Consider the following 23,422-nt stretch of genomic DNA (forward strand, 5'->3'; position numbering starts at 1 on the left):
GGAAATCATACAACTCATTATTTACATGCAATTTGGACAAAATCTATTATGGAGAAGTAAAAATTGGGCCTCTCTAAATTGACATTACTCTTCAGGAGGCAAAGGCTTTTGGATTTAGATTCTGGTTTTGTCATTTACTTGCTCTGTGATTTTGGCAAATTATTCAACCTCTCTTAATCTCCTCTTGCATAACCCTACAGTGGGAATTAATTCCTATCTGTGGCAATTTTAAAATAGGGCTGAAAATTTTTTTACCAAACCTCCCATGAATGGTGTAGCTGTGTCTCCTCCATTTAATGCTGGAAAATGACTGCTTTGACCTTTATAGCACAGCAGAAGTGATGCTCTACTCTTCAGATGAGGTAATATAAATTCATGAAGCCTATGCATATTTTTCTTGAATACTCCCTTCTCAGGATCTTCTCTTTCAGAAGGCATTATCATGCTGAGAAAAGCCCCTATGCAGGAGATGTCACCTGTAAGTATTCTGATTGATGGTTCTAGCAGAACCACCTCTTAAGTGAGTGGAGAATCACTCAGAAGTAGATATTCCAGCACTGACTGTTTAATGCCAGGCATTCTACCCACTTTCAGCCATTCAAGTCTCCACAGCTGAGAGTCCAGACTCTGGGACTAGACAAGCCATGTTCATTCTATATCCCATAACTGAATAGCTAATTCTTAGCATCCATGAGCATAATGCCATGGCTGCTGTCTTATACCATTAAGTTTTGGGAAGGATTTTTATGTGGCAATACACAATCAGAATCCCCCCACTCATATTAGCAACTGTCTTAGTAAATGTAATGAAGGCAATAATGTGTCTTGATCATAGCAGGCACTTAGTAACAGAAAATATTTTCATTACATGGTTCATCAGAAACTCAGAAGAAATGGCATAATACTCAATAGCACGAGGGTCTCTTAAGCATTCAACCAACATTTTACAACCTCCAGCGAATTCCCCATCATTATTCCAATCTGTGTTTAAAGAAGTAATTATGTAAGATACTATTTTTATAAACTTATGTAAATAGAACAGTGCAATGCATATCTTACCGTGCGTCACTCTTTAGCTAAGGATGAGGTCAGACAGGCTGGTTTGTTATGCTGGAAATTACTAAGGATAGAGATTTATATATTATAGATAAATTCATAGATAACTGAAGAGAAACAGCAGCAATCATTTTTGACAAACCCTTTCAAAGCTCTGAGAAATGTGAAAATGCACATTATTTGAAATTATTCTGAGTCTCAACTTTTAACTGTTGAAAGCTAAAATTGTGGGGTTTTTTTTTCTGTTTATATTTAGGACCACTAGAGTCCACCTGAAACAAGAGATGGATGTATATGCCATGTCAGTTTTTCCTTTTTCAAAGACGCCTCTCCATCACATGAGCTACAAGGACATTGAGCACTGCTTCCAAGCTAACTGGGCACCACATATTTTCTCAGGGAGATATTATCAAATTACCCAAAGCAACTACACAATGTGGAAATTTACCTTCCAAAAAATAAATCTCAATCTTCATATAGCATATTATAATGAAGCCTATTTCTAGGTTTTTATAATTGTTTACTTACAAATCTGTAATTTGGAAAAGGAAAGCCAAAGATGTGGTAAACTTCAAAGTATCTTCCCCCAATTTTATTTATATTTAGCAAAACACAGTGCTATTCAATAATATAAGATACAATTTAAAAATTTGAAAATTTCTTTATAGATATATTTCCAGTATTCCTTGAGTGGGTTGTAGCCTATCTTTTTAAATATGCAAAAGTCTCTTTATTTATTTTTCTAATTTTGATGGGAATTCTAAGACAGATTTATCAATTTAGATTTTAACAAACACCAAATGACATAATATTTTAAAATGTGTATTTCTGCTTATCAACCTCCGTAAGCAGGTTGACAAGCAGAAGAAAAAAATGCCATTTATTTAGATTGTAATGACTTTGTCCTTAATTGATCCATTAGGAGTGCATTGGAATATTGCCCCAACACTCCTCATCCACAACCTGACAATACATAAGCAAAATGTACTTTATAAAGATGAACTAGCTATGTAATTTGGGGACTCAGGGCAAAATGAAAATCTAGGACCCTAAGTCAAAAGCTAAGAACTTCTGATGAGAGAAGAATATTAAACAAAGCACAGGGTCCTCCTAGGCACAGAGCCCCATGCCATTGTAGAGGTCATGCATGCAAAAAGCCAGCCCTGGCTGCAAAACAGTTAAATAATACTGCATTACAGAGCAGTCATCAAATGAGCAAAGGGCAAAATGTGCTGTCAATGGAGAGTTTAGAGTGAATCTGTGGGTACCTCAGTGGTTTTAAAACTAAATCCCTCTTGCCAAAGACACTTTAATCCATGGGATCCAAAGACCCCTCAAGAAGTTTATTAATAAGGACTCGAGAATCTACCAAATGTTTCAGTAGAGTGGGTTTTCACGTTTCTCTGCCCGTGTAAAGACCTTCCATGCAAGAAGCTTGGAATCAGGACAACATCAATTAATTGCTCTTGCCTCAGAAGAATAAAAATATCACGCCTGAAAAATGCACTAGTCTAACTACCGAGCCACTTGCAATTTCAATATTTATTCAGGTTAGGAAAAAAATTTCCACCAAATTTAAGATTTAGCTGATATACATTTGCTAAAATAATCAAGACCTGACAACCTAATGTTTTAAAGTAGACATGTAAAAAGAATCCATTTACATGAGTGCTCAAGTGTCATCTTTACATAGGTGTCTACTGTAACTTCTTCCCTAAACAATTTAAGATGATGTTTTCTTGTTTTAAGTTCTAAAGAGGAGTAAGCACTCCACCGTCAGTATTTCTATGGTAGTGGTTGTCTTCCACAAAACAAACAAACAAATATAATATCATATATTACAATGGTTGGCTGTGTGTAACCCCTTCCCCAACACCTCTTTCTCCAACTCATTTCTCTACTTGGAAATCTCTTAAGTGGCTATCCATAATTTTAGAGGTTTCTCCACCTTTACCTTAGACCAGGATTTCTCAGCTTCAGCATTATTGACATTTTGGTGGAGGGCTGTCTTGGGCTTTCTCCTGAGTCAGCATCCCTGGCTTCTATCCATTAGATGTCAGTAGTGAATCCCTCCCCCAGTTGTGAGAACCAAAATGTCTCCAACATTGCCAAGTGACCGTTTAAATGGGGGCAGGCAAAATCACCCCCTCATCTTTGTGGCGTACCATTGCCTTAGACCTACCTCTACACACAGGGAAATAATATAGCACAATGGTTCAGAGTTTGAGCTTGGGATCTTAGCGACACTATTTTTAGGTTCACTTGAGTCACTGAGTATTACATAGACCTGGGAAACTCACACAGCCTTTGAAAGTTGAATTCCCTCTTTTGTAAAATAAGGTTTGGGCTACTTACCTCACAGGACTCTGACCAAGACTAAATGGACAACGCTTGCAAAGTGCTTAGCTTAGTTCTTGGCACATATTAAACATTCAATAAATGTTATTTAAAAGCTGAAATTGAAATGCAACCTAATTCAAATCGATACAATAAGAATAAGGAACTTAGGGAAGGGAAAGAGGGAGGATGACACATTTCTGAAACTAAAGACTTTTATTTTCCTCTATTTGGATGTAAACATTAGACTGTGATGATATTACTTGCCTCAGAATTTCAAAGAATTGATTTAACAAGGTTTACACAATTGCATGCTTAGCACATGACTTAACTCTTATGAAAGAAAATTGAGGGGAGGGGTACTGGTCATTAGATTTTATACCAATAAACCAATTTTTCCCTGATTTGAAAATTGTTTTGATGTCTTTTAATCAGAAAAGAGTAAGTATCGATTGTTGTGTGGGGGAAATAAACCCAACAGAAAGATAGTTAAGATGCAGATTTTGCCTTCTTATAAGTTACAGTCTTAAGATGAGGTGAGTATATTTCTGTAGATTGTTATATTATTTAATGTGGTATGACAAAGGTATAAGTAGCATTCAAGGGAGCAAAGAAAAGACAACTACTACTGTTAAAGAAAATTACCATATATTTAATGATTATTGGGTACTGTGCAGTGTGCTAAGTATTTAACATGTACCATCTCATTTGACTAATGCTTTCTAGGTACCTGAGGAAGACTGCATCGCTGGAGAAGCAGAGAAGCTGGCTTTGACTACTGAAGGCTGATTCATGTGTGTCAGACAGAAATGGCATGGAGAAGAGCATGACAGAAAAAAGAATTTATGTTTGCACATAGGCAATAAAATATGAGGCATGTTTGAATAAGTTTAACAAGTCTACTGTGGTGAAGCATAGGTATATTGCTGAGTCAAGAAGATACAAATGAAAATCAAGAGGCCCATTGGCCAAGATCGTACAAGTGTTCCTTACTCCAGGCTGAAGGGTTTATTCTTTATCCTATAAGCATCAAGAAGTAACAAAGCATTCTTTTAAACCCCAGCATGACACAGTAGACTCTATTTCCATGAAGATGATCGTGCAGGCACAGTATGAACCTGAATTGAAAAGCAAGAAGATTTGATAATTGATAGATGTTGGGAGATGACAAAGGAGAAGGTGTTCTGGACAAATCTTGGTCTCCTGCCCTGAGGGATTGGATAGATTGTGATGACAATAACTGAGATAAGGAGCACACACCAAAAAAATAGCACATTGGAGGGTAGAAAGATATTAAGTTTGAGGGAGACTTAGACAGGGCTGCTCATGAGGTTCTAAATGGTTAGATTTTAATGGTAGCATGGAAAAAAGTTAGGACTGAGGTGTTTTGAAAACTATGGAATAGATTGTAATTGAAACCATAAAGTTAGTTATATCAAGAAAGCAATTAGAAAAAGATAGAAACTTAGGTGAAAACAAGTTCAGTTTGCAGGTTTCAAATCTCAACTTCAGCAGTAATTGTAAATTTTAAAAGCAGTTTCTTATTAGCCATCTATTCAGTTATGAATATTAGAGAGGTTTTCAATCAGCACACTTGTAATAGTTCTTCTATTTATAATGCTAATGGTGATAACTAAAAATTTGCCTAATGGTAAGACATGTCGCGTTCACATGACACGAAAGGACTCACCAATGACAAGATTCCAAATCCCTGGCATTGATTTTTTTCAGGTTGATTGCAATTTAATTTGAAACTACAAATGAGGTTATTCTGGGATTTTTTTGACAGTGACTTCGTTTTACCTGCAAGAATGATTAGATAAGAATAACTTGGAAAATACTGCAAACATGAGCACATTAGAAAACAAAATTACTGAAGCAGTATAGCATTAGTACAAGAGTAGCCAAACATTGCTATAATAAGAGAGAAAAATCCAGAAACAAACAAAAACATGATAAGAGAGGCATTTCAAATCCATGGGAAAATAAAGTATTCAATCTGTGCTGGGTCGAACACTAGAAAAAAATAACATTAAATTCATCCTCATCCAACATACCAATTCTTTTTTAATCCTTTTCCAAGAAAGAAATGATAGACATTTTGGTAGCTAAGACTACATAAAAGCTATTTATTCTTGTATGTTAAAGAAAACAGAAATTATTAAGTACCTACTGGGGAAAATATTTGCACAGTGTAAAACCTACAAGGCATTAATAACCTTAATGTATACAGTTTCCTCATGATCAGTTAAAGAAAGGGAAATTCTCCTTCAGAAAGAAATGGAGTAAGAGACATACACAATTTATTTAAAAAAAAAAAAAAAAGAAAATGAGCAATAAATATTTCAAAACTATTAAGTCTTACTAGCAAATATAATTATGCAAATTAAAGCAAGCAATAATTTATTTTACTGACAAATATGTATGTATATATTTAATTTGATTTTTCTGTGCAAGCAGAGTACATGCATGCTGGTTGTCTTCTCCAGTGACAGAATCCCGGAGAAAAAACTGGCATTCGCTATCAGAAATATTTAATTTGCATATTTTTTGACCTAGCAAGTATCTTCCATGTGTTTATATCAATGTTATTTTTCTATTTCTTTATGCATTTCATTATAAAATATGTATATTTCCTAGATACACAAATAGATTTCATTTACAGTAGTCCCCCCTTATCTACATTCCGAGGCCCTCAGTGGATACCTGAAACCTCAGAAAGTACTGAACCCTGTATATTTTATGGTTTTTCCTATACATACATAAATGTGATAAAGTTTAATTTATAAATTAGGCACAGGAAGGAATTAACAACTAATATAACAAAAACAATATAAAAATATGCCAGCATTACTTGTGTCAGCGTGTTAATAGTAACCTTATTCTACTTGTAAGGGTTACTAAGCAAAATCGTGGTGCTTGTATTCAAGTAGCCCTTATTTTACTTAACAGTCTCAAAGTCCTTGTGCTTAGTCCCTGTGTTATCAGTCCTCTCTGATAATAAAAATGGCCAAATAATTGACTAACATGGGGGTAGTGTATATAGTATAAAAAAGCTGAACTAAGGGATAATTTATGTCCCAGGCAGGATGAAGCAGGATGGCACACAATTTCATCACACTATTCAGAACAATGTGCAAACATGCAATTTAAAATCTATGCATTATTTATTTCTGGAATTTTACATTTAGTATTTTTGGACTGTTGTTGACCATGGGTAACTGAAACTTGGGAAAACAAAACCACAAATGCAGGGAACTACTATATTGTAAAAACCTTGAAACATGCTCATGAGCAAAGAAAAAAAAAAAAAGGAAAAGAAAAAGAAAAAAGCTTTGTAATCACCAACACCTTGAGGAAAATTCATGCTGACACTGATTTTATCATGTATTTCCCCCCAAAATGGGGTCATAAAATGCTTTTTACCTACTTTTTTTCTCCCTTTATTTAATGTGGAAATAATGAATAGACAAATATATTATTGTTTTACTTCTGAGCATATTTTACCCTATAGATATGAAATAACTTGTTTAAACACATTTAACATTTTGGGGATTCTTTTCATATTCTTAACAAGTCTAGCTAAATCTTATTGGATATATCTCTTTGTAAACTTTTCAATTATTCCTATTAAAATTATTAACTGTAGGATTGTTTTATCAAAGACTCGGAGAATTTTTAATGTATATTGCCAATGAGCTACCACAATGGTGGCCTCTATTACACTTCTACCTGCCTATTTCTCAGCTTTTAAAAAATATCATAACATCACATTTTAAAAAAATGCTAGCATTATTCATTTCATATGTACTTTTTTGAGAAGTGGTAAAGTTTTATGTGCCTGTTCACTAATAGTTTGTATTTATTCTCTTGAGAGTGTAAATTTCATATACTTAACTCATTTTTTTTAAATTGGGACTCATGTTTTCCTTACTAATAGTGATGGTTAATACTGAGTGTCAAGCTGATTGGACTGAAGGATACAAAGTATTGATGATCCTGGGTGTGTCTGTGAGGGTGCTTCCAAAGGAGATTAACATTTGAGTCAGTGGGGCTGGGAAAGACTGACCCACCCTTAATCTGGTCGGGCACAATCTAATCAGCTGCCAGTGCTGCTAGAATATAAGCAGGCAGAACAATTAGACAAGAGAGACTGGCTCAGCTTCCCAGTCTACATCTTCTTCCCATGCTGGATGCTTCCTGCCCTCCAATGTCAGACTCCAAGTTCTTCAGTTTTAAAACTCGGACTGACTCTCCTTGTTCATCAGCATACATATACATATACATACACACATACATATATATACACACACACATATGCATATATATATACACATACACGTGTATGTGTGTGTGTGTGTATACATATTCCCTTAGTTCTGTCCCTCTAGAGAACCCTGACTAATACACTAATCTAAGGGTGCTTATGTAATTAAGAAAGGTCTCCCCAAAATATTATGATTACTTTTTATGCTCTGTCATTTATATGTCAACACTGCTAATAGGAGAGGCTTTTGATTATCATATTTAAAGATTAATCTTCATAAAACTGAATTGATAATTTTTTTTAGTTCCTGCCTACAGTCATATTTCAGATAATTCTTTTTCAATTTGAGTATAAACTCTTATATTTTCTTTGATTTGGAATCATGGATATGATTATATGTGGGTATAAGGCACAAGATAGCAATATAATTTCTGTCTACAAGTGAGACAGTGACAAATCATATCTGTCACAAAACATTTGCTGCTGCTGTTGTTTGTATAGCAGCAGTTATCATAACAAATGGTAAACTCATTGCCTTTTAAGACAATGTCCATAACCAAAATTTTCAGGTGCCATGTTTATTATACATGTACTCATTCTACTAATATATTAATGATTGCCTTCCATGTGCTGGTTGCTATCACCATTCCTCAATGTGTTGTAGTGAACTAAAACTCTCTCATCTTCACAGATTCACATTTTCTCAGTAGAGAAGGATTTAACACAAGCAAGTGTATAATGCCACATTTTGTAACCCTGCAAAGTTAAATAATTAGTTCATAAAGATAGAAAATATTTTTTCAGGTTAAGGAAGACTTAGATCAAAAGTTATGCAAAACCCAAGACCTCAGATGAACAAGGCATGTGTCAGTCCGAAGAAGGAAGAATATTCCTGGAGAAGATAAAAAGAAGAAAATTCCTGGTATGCTTCAAGATCATACAGAAGGCTGAAACAACAGGACCTTCGGAGACTCACAGTTTTGTAAAGTAATTTTTCAATAACAATATACAGGCTTCTCAGTCTCACCAGAGAAAAATCTGTCCCCATATTTTCAAATTCTTTTTGACAAGCTATGTACCATTAGACTGTATCACACCCAAGTCTCCTGGCCTTTAGTAGGGTTGTTAGATTCTACATTCAAAATATGAACTTGTTTCATTCCTTTTTATTTCTTCAATTAAGGAAACCACCATCAAGCATTATCACTTCCAGTCATGCTATAAAGGTACCAACATTTTTCATCATCATACTGAACTTCTCAATTTTTCGTATGATTGCATCTTCTTGATGTGCAATTGCATCATCATTTCCTCTCTTTTCTAGTGATTTCTCTTATTCCTCTTTTACTCTGCATTCTTCTGTTATGCTCTCATAATAAATAGAGGTTTTCTCCAGAATTTCATATCTGGTTTTCTTCTACTTTTAATCTATATATTTTAAGAAGTTTACATCTATTGAGGATGAAGGAAAATAATTAAGAACATCACTACTCTGCCCAGCATCTGAGTAAAGGATGTGAGAATGGTGTGTTGTTAATTTTCCCTCTACAATGCCTTTTAAATAGTTATCCTTTTAATTCATACTATCACTTTCTCAATTTCAAATGCAAATAAGTAGGGTAAAGCTGTTGTTATAGTGGCTTTGATTCTTATCAGGTATGACTAAAATGCTGAATAAATAAAAATTCCTGGTGACTTCATGATTCATACAATTTTGTAACAAGTTATTTTCTAGTGATATTTTTAAAAAATAGGTCACCAGTGCTACAAAATATCTTACATTATATTTAATCTTACAATCTCAACAAATCTTTTAACTAGTTGAGATTGTACAACAATATTTAATAGTAAAATCATTATGCCTCATGCAGGTGAGGTGTTTTACAAAGATCCAGACGTAAATGTTTCCTACAGAGGTACAATGAGATATAATAAACTGACGAGTTTTTAATTTGAGAGGGAGGGGAGAGGCTTACTCTTTATAATAAATAGAGCAGATTCCACTTTTCGTCTGTTTAGGGGAAATTTTGCCCCCCAAAAGTTAATTAGAATAATTTGTTTTTCAAGGACTGGAGTCTATTATCATGGACAAGCTTTAAATGTTAGAGGTAACATTTCCTTTAGAAGAGAGGAGGACATAAAAAGAAAATTATACATATAGCCACATTTATGCAATAGCCAAATAAGCAGAATAAGTGAAGGAAAAATAGTGTAGTTTTCTCAAGGCAGGATTTGCAAATATTTAAATAAAGGTTAAAAAGTAAAGTGTAAAACAAGTGTATTTGTTGCTACTTTGGAAGACATACAAATGTACTCAATATAATATGAAAATTGCTTGGGTTTTAGAACCAAATTCATCATTCTTTTTAAAGAATGACTAAAAAAGACCTCTCTGGGTAGCAGAACTTGTAATATGCTCTCAAAAAGAATCTAAATATGGATTTGACCTACTGCAGAAGTTTTCAAGCTTTGGTCTCAGAACTCCTTATACTCAAAAATAATTGATAACCCCAAGAGATTCTATTTATGTGGGTTATATCTATTGCATTTACCATATCAGAAATGAAAACTAACATTGTTTAAATATTTAAAAATACAATTATAAATTATCTGCATATTAAAATAACATGTTTTATAAAAAACTTATATTTTCCAAAATAAAAAAATACAGAAAGAATAGCATTGTTTTATAGTTGTGAAAATCTCTTTGCTTTGGTATTCAATCTGCCATAATATATTGCTGTGTTTGAAGTTTATGGAGAAAAACCAGTCTCCTGAAGGCTTGTATTGGACCAGGAAGAGCTTTTGAAATCTTTCAGATAATTATAGATGTACTTATTTCATACTACAGCAAAACTTGACGTGGTAATTTTATAAAGTGTAATAGCTATGTGGATTCTGAAATTATATAAATGAACTATTTTTAATTGGCCTACCTTGCTCTTTGAGTAAATAATTCTCTTGAACTACTTTGTAACATCATGCATCGCTCATTTGGAAAGTACTGGTTTACAGAGTCATACTGATTTCCCAAATATTGATATATTTCATTATATATATAAAATCTAATGTGATAATATCATCCCTGAGCTTATCAGAAAAGTTATTAAGAATTGGGGAGTTCTTTATCTCATGGTGCCACCTTCAAGTTTTCCAAAATTCTAATTTTTGCATGAAAACTTGAATTTTATCATTCACAGCAAATACTGAGTCATTTTCTTTAGATTTTAGGCTTGCTTGATTCTGCTAAATACCAGTATAAGAATAACCAGGGTCTGTCAGTTGTTCTTTCAAGTACAATTGACATTCTGTGATAAAATGCGACTAGTTTAGCCTACAATTCAATTGTAGGCACCTTTCCTTGAGACAGCTGTCATATATTTCTGTATGTAACAGAAGTGCTCTGTGTGTACCTCCCATGTTGTCACTAGAATATCAAAAAGATGTTTATTCAAGTTTTGAGATTTAACAAAGTAATTTTTAATTTGTACTGTTTTATAGGAAACATCCTACGTAAAGCCAGCTTTAGGAAAAAAAAAAACTATGAGCACGTGATAGTGAAGAACACACTGCCTTGCTTTGTATTAAGGCACCGGAAATTTTACCAGCCAGTGCTTTGTCCACCATCATTCCAAATGCCAACATAGTGAGAAAAAAAAAAAAAAAATCTAATACAAATCTTGGTTTCATTCCAAAAATAGTTCCCCCTCTCAGACTCTCTGAGAGAGACCATCAACCTCCCACATCCCTACTTTCAAGGACCTCAAAATGTACATAAAAGGGAAAAGGACTGTTAGGACATGTAAAGGTCATAAGCAAAACAGGGAAACTGAATGTATGAGCAAAATATGCATATAGTATACTAATAATTTGAAAATACAATCAATCAGATGACTTACAATGTATTCTACTCTAAGTAGTAAATTACTTAAACACATTGCATTGCATTCAAGTTTTCTGTATTGATGGAAAATTTAAAGGAAACTGAAATTATATTCTAATTAAAAACTGCTAATATTGTATCCAAGAAATGGAAGCCATCATTCTCAGCAAACTAACACAGGAACAGAAAACCAAACACATGTTCTCACTCATGAGAGGGAGTTGAACAATAACACATGGACACAGGGAGGGAAACATGGCACACGGGGACCTGTCAGGGGTTTGGGGGCAAGGAGAGGGAGAGCATTAGGACAAATACCTAATGCATGCGGGGCTTAAAACCTAGACGACGGGTTGATAGGTGCAGCAAACCACCATAGCACATGTATACCTGTGTAACAAACCTGCACATCCTGCACATGTATCCCAGAACTTAAAATAATAATAATAAAAAACATTAGAATTGATTTTGATAGGTTGTAAATCGTTTTGTAATCCCTTATAGGAAGAATAAAATGGGTATACATTTGATAGGCATTTTAGAATTTCTATTTAATACTGTCCAAAGTTTTGTAAGTAAAATGGACATAAATATGCTCATTCTCAAAGAGGAATCCTTTTTACCTAACATAAAAAATACCTTCTAATTTTACCTAATATAAAAATGCTAATTCAACTACAAGTTTTTAGTTATAGTCTTAATTTTAAACATTGAATGTGATATTCCTACAGCTATTTATTAAACTCAAAAATCATAGCCAGATTTTCAATTCTGAAGAAATATGTTTTTATCAATTATTCTATGAAAGCAATCTTAGTAGAGCAATAAGTTTTCTCTCTTTTTTTTTTTTTTTGTTTGAGACGGAGTCGGGCTCTGTCGCCCAGGCTGGAGTGCAGTGGCGCGACCTCGGCTCACTGCAAGCTCCGCCTCCCGGGTTCACGCCATTCCCCTGCCTCAGCCTCCCGAGTAGCTGGGACTACAGGCGCCCACCACCATGTCCGGCTAATTTTTTTGTGTTCTTAGTAGAGACGGGGTTTCACCGTGTTAGCCACGATGGTCTCGATCTCCTGACCTCATGATCTGCCCACCTCGGCCTCCCAAAGTGCTGGGATTACAGGCGTGAGCCACCACGCCAGTTCGAGCAAAAAGTTTAATAAACCTATTATGCTACTATTTCAAAATTACATTAAAACATATTTGTCATGGAATTCTTCAGAAACTTAAAAAATTTAAAGTGGCATTTTAATATTACTTAAATGGGGATAATTATTTGACTCATATGTACAAAAAATGGACTGAAATTAATCACTGTGTTTTGCCTACAATTATCTATCTATCTATCTATCTATCTATCTATCTATCTATCTATCTATACACCTACCTACCTTTCTTCTCATCTACTTATATCTTCTCCAGCTTGTCATTCATCCATACCTCATCAACAGCATAGTAAAGGGGTGAGACTAGACCTCAGGATGTATTAGTTGGAGGAGAGAGAGAACCAGCCAGAGGGACTGTAACATTCTAGTTAAAGACTAGGTAAAAAATGGTGCAATATAAGAAAAATAATTTAAGATATGGTTTTACAACCCAATGCACTGAGCGGCATTAGGATTGAGAAGGGGCTGAATTAGCTTGGTAAAGCTAGTAAATGATCATTAAAACTAATTTCACAGGAATAGAAGTCTAGGCTGTCTGAGCAAAGATATTGTAGAAGCTAGTATATTGTAAAAATGTAGTGTCAATGGGTGTGCTGTATTTGCCCCTTCAGAACCACTCTCCATCCGTCCCCATCCTGCTCTGTGCCTGGAAGCCTGGCCTTACGGTCTTCTTCCAAAGCCTCTTCCTCTGTTTTCTACCTGGGCTAAGCTAATAGAGTTGGGGTGTGGGGGTGACATTAGCAGAGACCTGAAGGTGGGGGAATGCGAGGTGGAAATCTTCATCTGCCCTGCCTTGTTGCCTCCAGGTTGTCGTGTTTCTCTAACCACAGAGCCCATCTGTTGGCTTCTTCAACAGCAAATAAGGGCTCTCTCTGAGGTTCTGAAACCCATAGCTCTATTTCCCCTTCAAGCCTATGGGTGATAATGGCTCCCTGTGATTCTAGCCCTGTGGTACTTTCCATCTCCTATTGATGTATCTTAACCTTTTTCTGTTGTTGTTGTTAAACTCTCCTTAATTACCCATTTGAGTGTGTCACTTGCTTCTTTAAAAGAACCCTGACTGGTAGAAATAGATTGATCCATTAATATTTTTAAGCTTGCAGCATATTATCATATAAAGTATTTTAAAATAATATTCTAAAGCATTTCATAAATAGTGGCTTTTTTGGTGTTTTCAAATGTCATTTTTTAAAGTTATCATTTTTCTTTTCTTTTGCCTAAAGATTTACTAAACACAGAGTAGAAAACATTGGCATATTAGTAACAATATAATGAGGTATTTTGAGGAAGGAGACATGAACTATTCTGTGATCATCTTTGCATTGCTAGAGGCCTTGGGGTCTAAAGGCATAAGAACATTTAGGAAAATGTTCCAAGTGACACATGGAGTTAACACACATGGAAGAATGGGTAAGAAGTATAGACTAAGACCAAAAATGGCTTTGGAGGAAGTTGATGATATAATGTTGTGGTAATCCCAATCATTGAGAAATGTATTCTCAATTTCTATACTTATTTTCTATGTGTTACAAAGTATAAGAGCATATGTTTTATGTTGTCCAGTCTTAACATAAAAACATTTGGCAGCTGCAACTGAGAATACTTTTCAGAGTCTCAATTTAGAGTCTTAATTTTTTAGCATAAATCCTGGTTCACTCAAGATTTCTTGAGCTCTAGTTTTACTCATTTCAAAATAAAAGTTGGTTGTACCAACTACCTCTGCAAACTTTTTGGGTTGTTTGGAGGATTTTTTTTTTAAAAAAGATAATTGAGGTAAAATTAACTGCTTATCCTCAGCATCCTTACAATTTGCCATTCCCTGTGGTCTTTGTCGCCTCTCCCTACACCTAGCCTGCTTCTCCCCAGATCTTTCTCATATTGGAATAGGGCATCAACCCTTACCCAGGCACAGGTGCCTATGAGTCACACTGGGTCCTTTCTTCTACTGATATCCAACATCCAATCTTTCAGGAGACACAGTCAGACCTATCTTCAAATGACATCTCTTAATCTAACGACGTTTTCCAGCTCCAGTATCATCACCCCGAGTTCCAGTTGCCTTCATCTCTCACTGGCCTTGTGGTAACCTCTTTAGTTCCATTCTTGGCTCCACTCCTACTGTTAATTCTGCCCAGATAAATCAGAATGTACCAACCAGATTTAAAATAAGATTCTGCTACTGCCTAGCTCAGAGCCCTACAATGACTTACTGTGCCTGGAATCTATCTAACCCAGTTGTTCTTTACTCACCTGTAGCCAAGTTGTCCATCTTGCTGTTTCTCAATCACAAGGTTGTTCCACTTGGTGATTTTCCAACTTTCTGCTTCTTTCTTTCTGTAATGATGTTGTCCAAGATCTTCACAAAACTTTCATCTTTCAACTTTTTTTTCCTTTATGTCTTTGCTCAAGTTATTTCCTTAGAAAGACTTTCTTTGACTATTCCATCTGAAATAGTGCTCTGCTTCCTTGATTGTTTTCTTAAGTTGTACGTTTTATGAACTGATGCAATATTGTATATTTCTAAATTTATTATACTTCCCTACAAACATGTGAGTCCTACAAGGGCAAAAGTTTTGTCTGTATTTATTACACTTGCATTCTCAATGTCTTAAACAGTTTCTGGCACCAAATAGGTACTTAATAAATATTTGTTAAATGAATTAATGAATAAATGAATAAGAAGTGCTTTGGTTACTCGAAAGCAGTGATTCTCAACCAGGGGCAGTTTTTATGCCACAAGACATTTGATAATATTTGGATACATTTTTTACTGTGACAACTGAGGGAGGGGTGCTCCTAGCATCTAGTGGGTATTACTAGGTTGCTGCCAAAAGCCTTCCCACGCACAGGACAGCCCCTCATGCAAAAAATAATTTTCTGACAAAAAGTCAGTAGTGTCAAGGATGAGAAATTCTGCCTTAAAAGTTTAAAAATTGGCCGGGCGCGGTGGCTCAAGCCTGTAATCCCAGCACTTTGGGAGGCTGAGGCAGGCGGGATGGTGAGTCAGGAGTTGCAGACATGCAAACAACGGTGAAACCCGTCTCTATTAAAATACAAAAAGCTTAGCGAGGCGGTGGTGAGAGCCTGTGAAGTGCAGCTACTCAGGAGGCTGAGACAGGCCGGCGTATTAAAAACCGGGAGGTGAGGCTTACAGTGAGCTGAGATCCGGCCACTGCACTCCAGCCTGGAGCGACAGCGAGACTCCGTCTCAAAAGTTTAAAGAATTATAAGAGAAAGGAATATTCCTAAAGACAAATCTTCTTTCCTGCTTGTTATGGCTATGTGCATTGCAGTCATGAGCGTGAGACCACCAGTATGCCAGGCCAGGGCATGAGACGGAGGAGGTGGTGGGCTATACAGATTCAAGGGAGGCTGGAAGAAATTTGACCATTGTCAAAGTAGGCAGGGGCGGGGGCCAGGAGTGAGGAAGGTAGGAAGAAGCTAAGACAGACTCCCGAGGGCATGACAGGAAAGAACTGACAAGTATCCAGCTTTGCAGGGGCATAAGATCAATTTGGACTATGTCTTGGCAGAAATTCAGGAAGTATGTGGCAAAGTAAGGTTGGTAATAGAGTGAAAGTTTTCAGTAATTAATCCATAAGAGAAAACCAGCAGCTACTATAACAGAGTCATGTACTTTTCCTTGAATTAAAGGTCAGCAAGAGAAAGGAAGTTTACAGGGTCCTGGTCAAGAAGAATGGGTCTTAGGGCAGAATGCCAATCCCACTGAAAGTGGTGAACTAAAACCCAAGACAATGGATCAGTGGCAGGGCTGTGTTGTATGGCAAAGACTAGGGATCTGAATCTATAATGCATGGGTCAGAGCCTAGATGCTAATAGCAGACAATGCAGTGTGACTGAAGACTCTAATATGTTTCTTTATTTGAAGAACCTTCTGTGCGACTCTTCCTTCTAAAAAACATTTTAAATTGAGTTTTTCACTTCCTTGCTTCATTTCCATGTATAACCATATATAGTGAAATATTAATATATGTTTACTTGATTAATATGGGTTTCCCTATTGCATTCTATAGTCTGGGAAAGAAAGATCCCTACTGGTGCAGGACTTGGTTCACTAATTAGGTGATTAATGAATACTTGTTGCTTGAGCTAATGAATAAAATCACACCCAGCAATGAAATAAATATTTCATTGTCAAATGAAAAACTGATTATCAAAAATGAACATTTAGATACCTAAAATTCCATTCTCCCTCCCAGTATAAGACAAAAGGATTTAATAATTATGTTGAGCCCCTTCAAATGAAGCAGCCCTCTAATCTGGCTTCTGTAGTAACCTCAGAAGTTCCTGTTGCTCCAGACTCCTCTTCTCGCTTCCTTCTACTCCAAACTCCTCAGTTAATGGAATTTTTTTCATGCAACATATTATTGAACACCTTCTATGTGCTATGATCAAAATTACATCACTGGGATAGAATAATGAGCAAACCAGATCTGCCCCCAATTCTCAAGGAATTTACAAACTAGTGAAGAAAACAAGCATTAAAAAAATTGCAAATTGTGGTACATGCAGTAGAAAGATATACAAAAACTGCAACCTGATAGAGAATTACAGGGTGACCTACTCAGATAATATAATTTGCAAAGACCTCTCTGAGGAGGTGATGTTTAAGCTAAGAACATTTAAGATTTTTTTAAAGCCAGTTTCTACTGCTGTAATCATTTTAAAATGAATTAAGACACTTAAGCGATAATCATGAAATTACAAAAATTTTTTGTGAAACATTATTGGCAAATGAGGTTAAATGAACTCTTTGTATCTAAATAGTAAACATTTATAGAGCAGAAACATTTAAAACTCGCCAGGCCTTTTAAGGTCTCCACATACCAGAGAAACAAAGTTGATTACTTAGAGAGGAAAGCAAATCGAACTCAATTGACCTTGTCGCCATCAACCTAACACACGCTATCAAATCAATTTTTGTCACAGAAGGGAAGGATTATGACACAGGGTCTATGAGTCAGCAGTCTGAAGTCATTGAGTGATAGAATTTTGGATATGAGAGGAAGGAGCGATCAGAAAAGACTGGCTTGAATATCAACCTTCCTGGGCCTCTCAGACAAAGAAAATTATCACTGATCCAACACCTACTATGTATTAAGCATACCACAAAGTGTTTTAACAATTGCTGCCTCATTGTAGGCCTGGTGTGGTGAGCACCATTTTTGCACGTGGGAAAATAAGGTCACATAGAGGTTAAGCCACATACCTTGATGTCATATAACTCATATGTAATTAAGTTATGATCTGAATCCAGTTCCATATGACTTCAAAACTTGTTTCTTTTGATTAAAATATGCTGTCTCTTCTGTACTGGGACCAGATAACTCTAAAGGCCATCTTGGCCTCTACTTTCCCATCTTCAAAATGCCTGAGCTAGTTTAGATTCACTCAAATAACTCCTACAGCTCTGGAATTTCTGTCAATGACTGAGGTTACTCTCAACTGGATTCTTATTATCGTAGTTCTACAACTTAAATAATTACTCTGTCCATTTGGACTTTCATACATTTCATTGTCTCTCTTGTTTGGAAGAGGAGCCAGGTCTGGAAATATACAGCAATCAAGCTGTTTCTCTTTCTCTCTTCCTCAAAGTCATGCCCACTGGCAGAAAACAATATAGCAAGATACCCATCTTCACTCAAGCTCAAGGTATTTCTTAATGCACTCCTCTTGATCCGAATGTAGAAGCAAAATTTAACTTATTTTGATTTTCAAAACTAGAGCTCAGGTAAAACCAGCAGGTAAGAAGAGGTGTAGGGATCAGGACTCTTGTTCACACAGTCAGCTGGCTGACTGCTGTCTTACTTTAGCTTGAAGAAGCTACCAAATCTTCCTAATTAATAATAACGATATCTAGTAAAATCACAGAGAAGCATGAGAAAGCACAGTTAGAAAGGAGACAGGTCAATATAAGAGCTCTAGTCTTAGGGAAGTTTGCCAGTCAAAGGCTAAATTGAATAGTTACGAAAGGCACTGAGAAACGGAAATTTTCTATTCCAGTACAAAGGTATTCTTTTTACAGCTTGCTATATATTTATATTCATGTCCCAAAGCAGTACTCTTGTTTGGCTACTGCTTTAAACTTTATCATTATTTGATAAGTCTGCTCAAATATTATCGGGAAGTAAATTCCTGACTACATGATGACGCACAGATACAGAAGCAAAGTCATGTTCTCTTTTCTGGGAAAGGTAGTGTCATCCATCTTTTCATTCCGTTCATAAAGCCAAGGAAAACAAAACAAAACAATCTTTCCTTCCAAGGATATGTAATGACAATAAATATAGTACCTAGTGCTTTGATACAATATTCCCAATATCCAGAGTTTACATGGATTATTTAAAGTGAAATGAAAATAGATTAGGCAATTATCTTCTGAAGTTTAATTTCTAAAGCATAAAGAAGTCAATTTACTAATCAATTGCTTACATCATGAACTAAGCTAGCTCATGGCTTTCATCAGGGAATAATCTGAGTTGAACTTGCATCAAACGTCTATGAGAAAGAGTATTTGAGAAGTAGCCACTATGTATCCAGATTAAATAATTAAGTTTCTAAGGATAAATAACATATAGAGTATAAACCAATCTAAAATTTAGATGACCTTAAATTCACAGATGCCTTCCTTGTCATAATCTAAACCAATAAACCTCTTAATTTCTACTTTCTAACCAAATGGTTTTTCCATTATGTTTTACCAAAGAACCACAAATAAAAACTACACATTTAGATACTTTTATCTGAAAAAAATATAAGGTAAATAATAACTTGCATATATCAGTAATCATATTTTTATTATTTTGAAACAGTTTGGGTATTCTGCTTTCATAAATTATACTGTCAGTGAAAATAAGATCAATAGTCAAATCAATATTTCTCAGTAAGAAATAAGAACTCACAAGCCCAGATGAACTATATCGAAATAAAATTCCTCTCAGCTTTATTAAAACACCATTATTTTAACTTTACCTACACTTTTATTTGTCATGTAAAAATATTTTGTGCAAATAATGACTCGACTTCCTAAATGCACTCCCACATTAGAATGATGCATATACAATTAAATGCTCTATTTTGATTGCATTTCATCTATTAAATTATTAAAACCAAATTAAGCTTTAAGTAATTAAAGTATTACAAATATACTCAATGAACACTTTTCATATTTTATGTGAAACAAAATAAAAGGCAATAAAAATCATTGATGGAACATGATAAATATTCAATGTGTTTCTACTTAAAAACAAAAAACATAAAGCAAACTGCAAACCCTGAGATTTATATTTTGTTTTTAGTTCAAGTCATAACATTCTAATAACTGAAAGAAAGCAAATATTCTTTCTTTTCTTTTGCAAAGTAAGTATGCACTACAAGAGACCGATTAGTATGTAAATTTATTTTGTAGTTTCAAGTTGTGCTAAGTAATTGTAACAAAAATTGATTATTTAGTTTTGAGACATGAAATGGCAATTTAAAAAATGGTAACCGTTGCTACTGCATGGATGACAACCCCAGCTGTCCAACAGAAGTGTCTCTCTGATGCTATCATTAGGGGCACACAGCAATGGCTCAAACCAGCCATGTTCTTTGAAAGAATGAAATATTTATCCACTAATACTTACTAAAACTATTTGAAAATTACATAATTGCAATAAATGTACTTTACTTTCTTCCATAATGTTTAATTATAAATGTTATAGTAAATGAAAGCATAATGCTCATTTTGTTGACATTGTACATGTTATTAATTTTTTTGCTTTTATTAAAAAAAGAGGATAGTAAATTTATCTGTGAAGAGCCAACTAATAAATCTGCCTTTGCCGGTCAGAGGGTCACTGCCACAACTACGCAACCCAAGCTACTGTAACCCAAAAGCAGTAAGGGGCAATATGCATGCAAACAGGCATGGCTGTGTCCTAGTAAAATTTTATTTACAAGATAAATTTGGCATGGGCCCTAGTCCGTAGACTTCCAGTACGGAAGAGAGCAGGAAGTGGTATTAGAATATTTCAGCAGATATAACTTAATTATCAAAAAGCTATTGAGAGGCACTTTATGTTATAAATGAAAGTGTGTATTGAAGGGAATCTTAGGATGTGACATCTTTGGAGCCAGACCCCCTCCGAACCCAAGCATTTCTACTTGCTAGCTGTATAGCCTCATATAGTTACTTTACCCTATTTTCTCAGTTTCCTCATCTGGAAAATGGTGAGGGTGAGGGAGACTGGGTGTGGCGGAGGGGGGTTGTGGTGAAGACGTAATCAGCTAATGCAGGTAATTCACTCAAATTCATGCCTGGTAAACAATAAAAACTACATAAATATAGCTATTATCATAAAAGTTCATTTTCATACACAATGGTCTATCAGGAGGAGAAAAGTAAAGGCCCCACATATTTTCCAGCTCCTTCTTGTCATCAGTAAATAAAATGAACAAGCAAACAGACAACTTATACCCTGCTAATCTATAAGAGAAGATCTGTATGCATAACATCATTCTGAATTCCCAAGGACCAAGCCTGAGACTTATTTATTCTTATATCCCCAGTACTAATCATTGTCTAACATATAGTTGGGAAATGTAAAATGAATGAGAAAGTAATGGCTGAATAAATCTGTGACTATAACAACTATCAGAGGCATCCTTGGTGACTATAAGACCATGGAGATAAAAGGTCCCCTAAGAGTTAAAGAAGACACATTTGATAGAATAAAGGCAGGAGGCACCAGTAGACTGTGAGCTGCTAAAACAGGCACTTTCTAGAAATCAGAGCAGTCAGGGTATTGAAGATAAGGATAAATACATATCTTTCCAGGGCTAGGAAATAGCCAAGGAAGTTTAGGTCCTGTCTGATGACTTTGGCATGACTTTCTAAAGGTCATAGAATTAGAAACAATTTGAGTAATGGAGGAGAGAGCACTGGCAGTTTGGGATATAAATGATACTCCAAGAAAATGCACAGATTGAAGAGTGAAATTAGAATTAAATGACAAAGTGGGAAAAAGGACTCTCCCAGCTTCTTCCAGGTCTTTAAATATAAAATATAATTGATCATTCTCTCTCTATTTTTTCTATTTGGTAGGTAAAGAACAGTTAATATGACCTCCAAGCACCACACTGTAGAATCATTTTTCCATTCTTTAATTCTCTGCTTGTCTGAATCTCAATGCTAACTCCAAGCCCTAACGAACTTTAAGTAGCAAATATTGGCTTGCTTTACTTTGTATTATTTCCTTAAGATCTGGTAATCAGCTATTTTATCCTGTGCTGATAACTTTCCTAAACTTCCTCCAGTGCTGTTTAGTAGCGTATAGCAGCACTTCTCAGACTTTAATGTACGTGTGATCATCTAGGCACCTTGCCAAAGTGCAGACTCTGGTTCAGAATATCTGGAGTGGAATCTGAGTCTGACTCTCCAGCAAGCTGCTGATCCACGAGCCCTATGTAGAGAACATTTAATTCTTATTTCCTGCCTAATATTATTCTGATTTATTTTCCCCTAGAAAAAGCCCTTTCTCTGGCTCACAGCTCAAATGGGACACTGTGGTCACTTACTCCTCCCTTCACTTTGTGAAAGCACCCAAAATTGCCCTCAATTGCCTAAATGGATTTCTATAACCAGGGGCATTAGGACAGTATCTCAAAGCTTTGGAAAATTGAAGCTATCCAACAGGGCTTTCATATACAGCTTTTGACCCTCATTTTGATAACAGAGAAGCCTGTCTGTTTTACTCCACCTCTGCTTAAAATCTGCCAACCAACATTTTCCTCTTCTTTTTCTTTTCATATGCTTGAAAATTTCTATGTGAGCTTACTCCCTGTTGGATAAACTTATAATTAAATTAATAGTCAGTAACCATTCCTCACTTTAAATTGTGTTGTTAGAGTGAATGACAGTATCATATAAATACTTTCCTAGATGTATTAAAATCTAAACATTCTATTGCTATAAGAAAGCATATAGAAACTATAAAGCTACATGATGTGAGATCTTTAGTTATTACTGCTTCGCTTGCAGTAATAACCTAGATCATTTGTGCTATTTTTTTTACTGATAGTTGTACAATATGTTATATATCTCTTGAATAAGGCATAGTGAATCTTACCCCAACTTTATTTTAAACTTATGTAGTTTTAATAAACGTATTGAACTTATATAATTTTCTTCTGTTTTGTTTCTCTAATCCGAAATGCCCTTTGCAATTCTGAAAAATCTAATATCACACAAACATCTGATTGTGTTCATGTGGGGCCCATTTCAGTTAATCTCCAAGTATATATTTTGCTGCTTCTGCCTCTTGAGAGTTTTCATTCTGGGTATTTTCTGTGCAACATTTTTTTGATGTCTTTACCCAATTACTTCCTTTTAGCCCCTCCTTCCGTGAAATCTTTTCCTGGAATTCTCTCTATCTTGAGCCAGAGATCCATCCATCTATCCATAAATTCAGTCATCTGTTCATTCATTTATCCATATTCATTGATTTTAATATTAGAAAATTACATCATAATACATGGAGCATTGTCTTTGAGATATTATAGTCAGGAGACAGCAATAACAGCTTTTCTTCATAGCAGAAAAAAAGGAGGAGAGGAGAGGAGTAAAGAAAAGGTAGAGGTACAGAAGAAAAAGATGTCAGAGAAGACTAATTTGGATTTATTTTCTAAAAATTTTTCTATACAGACTTTTTTATTCAA

The 23,422-nt window shown here is 35.2% G+C and overlaps 1 protein-coding gene and 1 long non-coding RNA gene across 3 annotated transcripts in view; one reads left to right on the forward strand and one right to left on the reverse strand.

Moving 5' to 3' along the window:
- LOC110742460 overlaps window positions 1–4,789 on the forward strand; it is a 150,466-nt gene extending 145,677 nt beyond the window's left edge. The window contains exon 3 of the long non-coding RNA XR_002520195.2: window positions 4,120–4,789. This is a non-coding gene — a long non-coding RNA (uncharacterized LOC110742460). The remainder of the gene's footprint in view (window positions 1–4,119) is intronic.
- The window catches only part of ZNF385D (zinc finger protein 385D), a 963,288-nt gene that overhangs the window by 830,144 nt on the left and 109,722 nt on the right, over window positions 1–23,422 (reverse strand). The window contains exon 1 of one of the 2 annotated variants that reach the window (XM_017955943.3): window positions 5,084–5,712. The exons of the other annotated variant lie outside the window; for it this stretch is intronic. Coding sequence (XP_017811432.1) covers window positions 5,084–5,111 — 28 coding nt within the window. The 5' untranslated portion in view covers window positions 5,112–5,712. Of the gene's footprint in view, window positions 1–5,083; window positions 5,713–23,422 lie in introns of those variants that run through there. 2 annotated transcript variants of the gene reach the window in all.

Source organism: Papio anubis, chromosome 2 (assembly GCF_008728515.1).
Source record: "Papio anubis isolate 15944 chromosome 2, Panubis1.0, whole genome shotgun sequence".
Taxonomy (NCBI): Eukaryota; Metazoa; Chordata; class Mammalia; order Primates; family Cercopithecidae; genus Papio; species Papio anubis.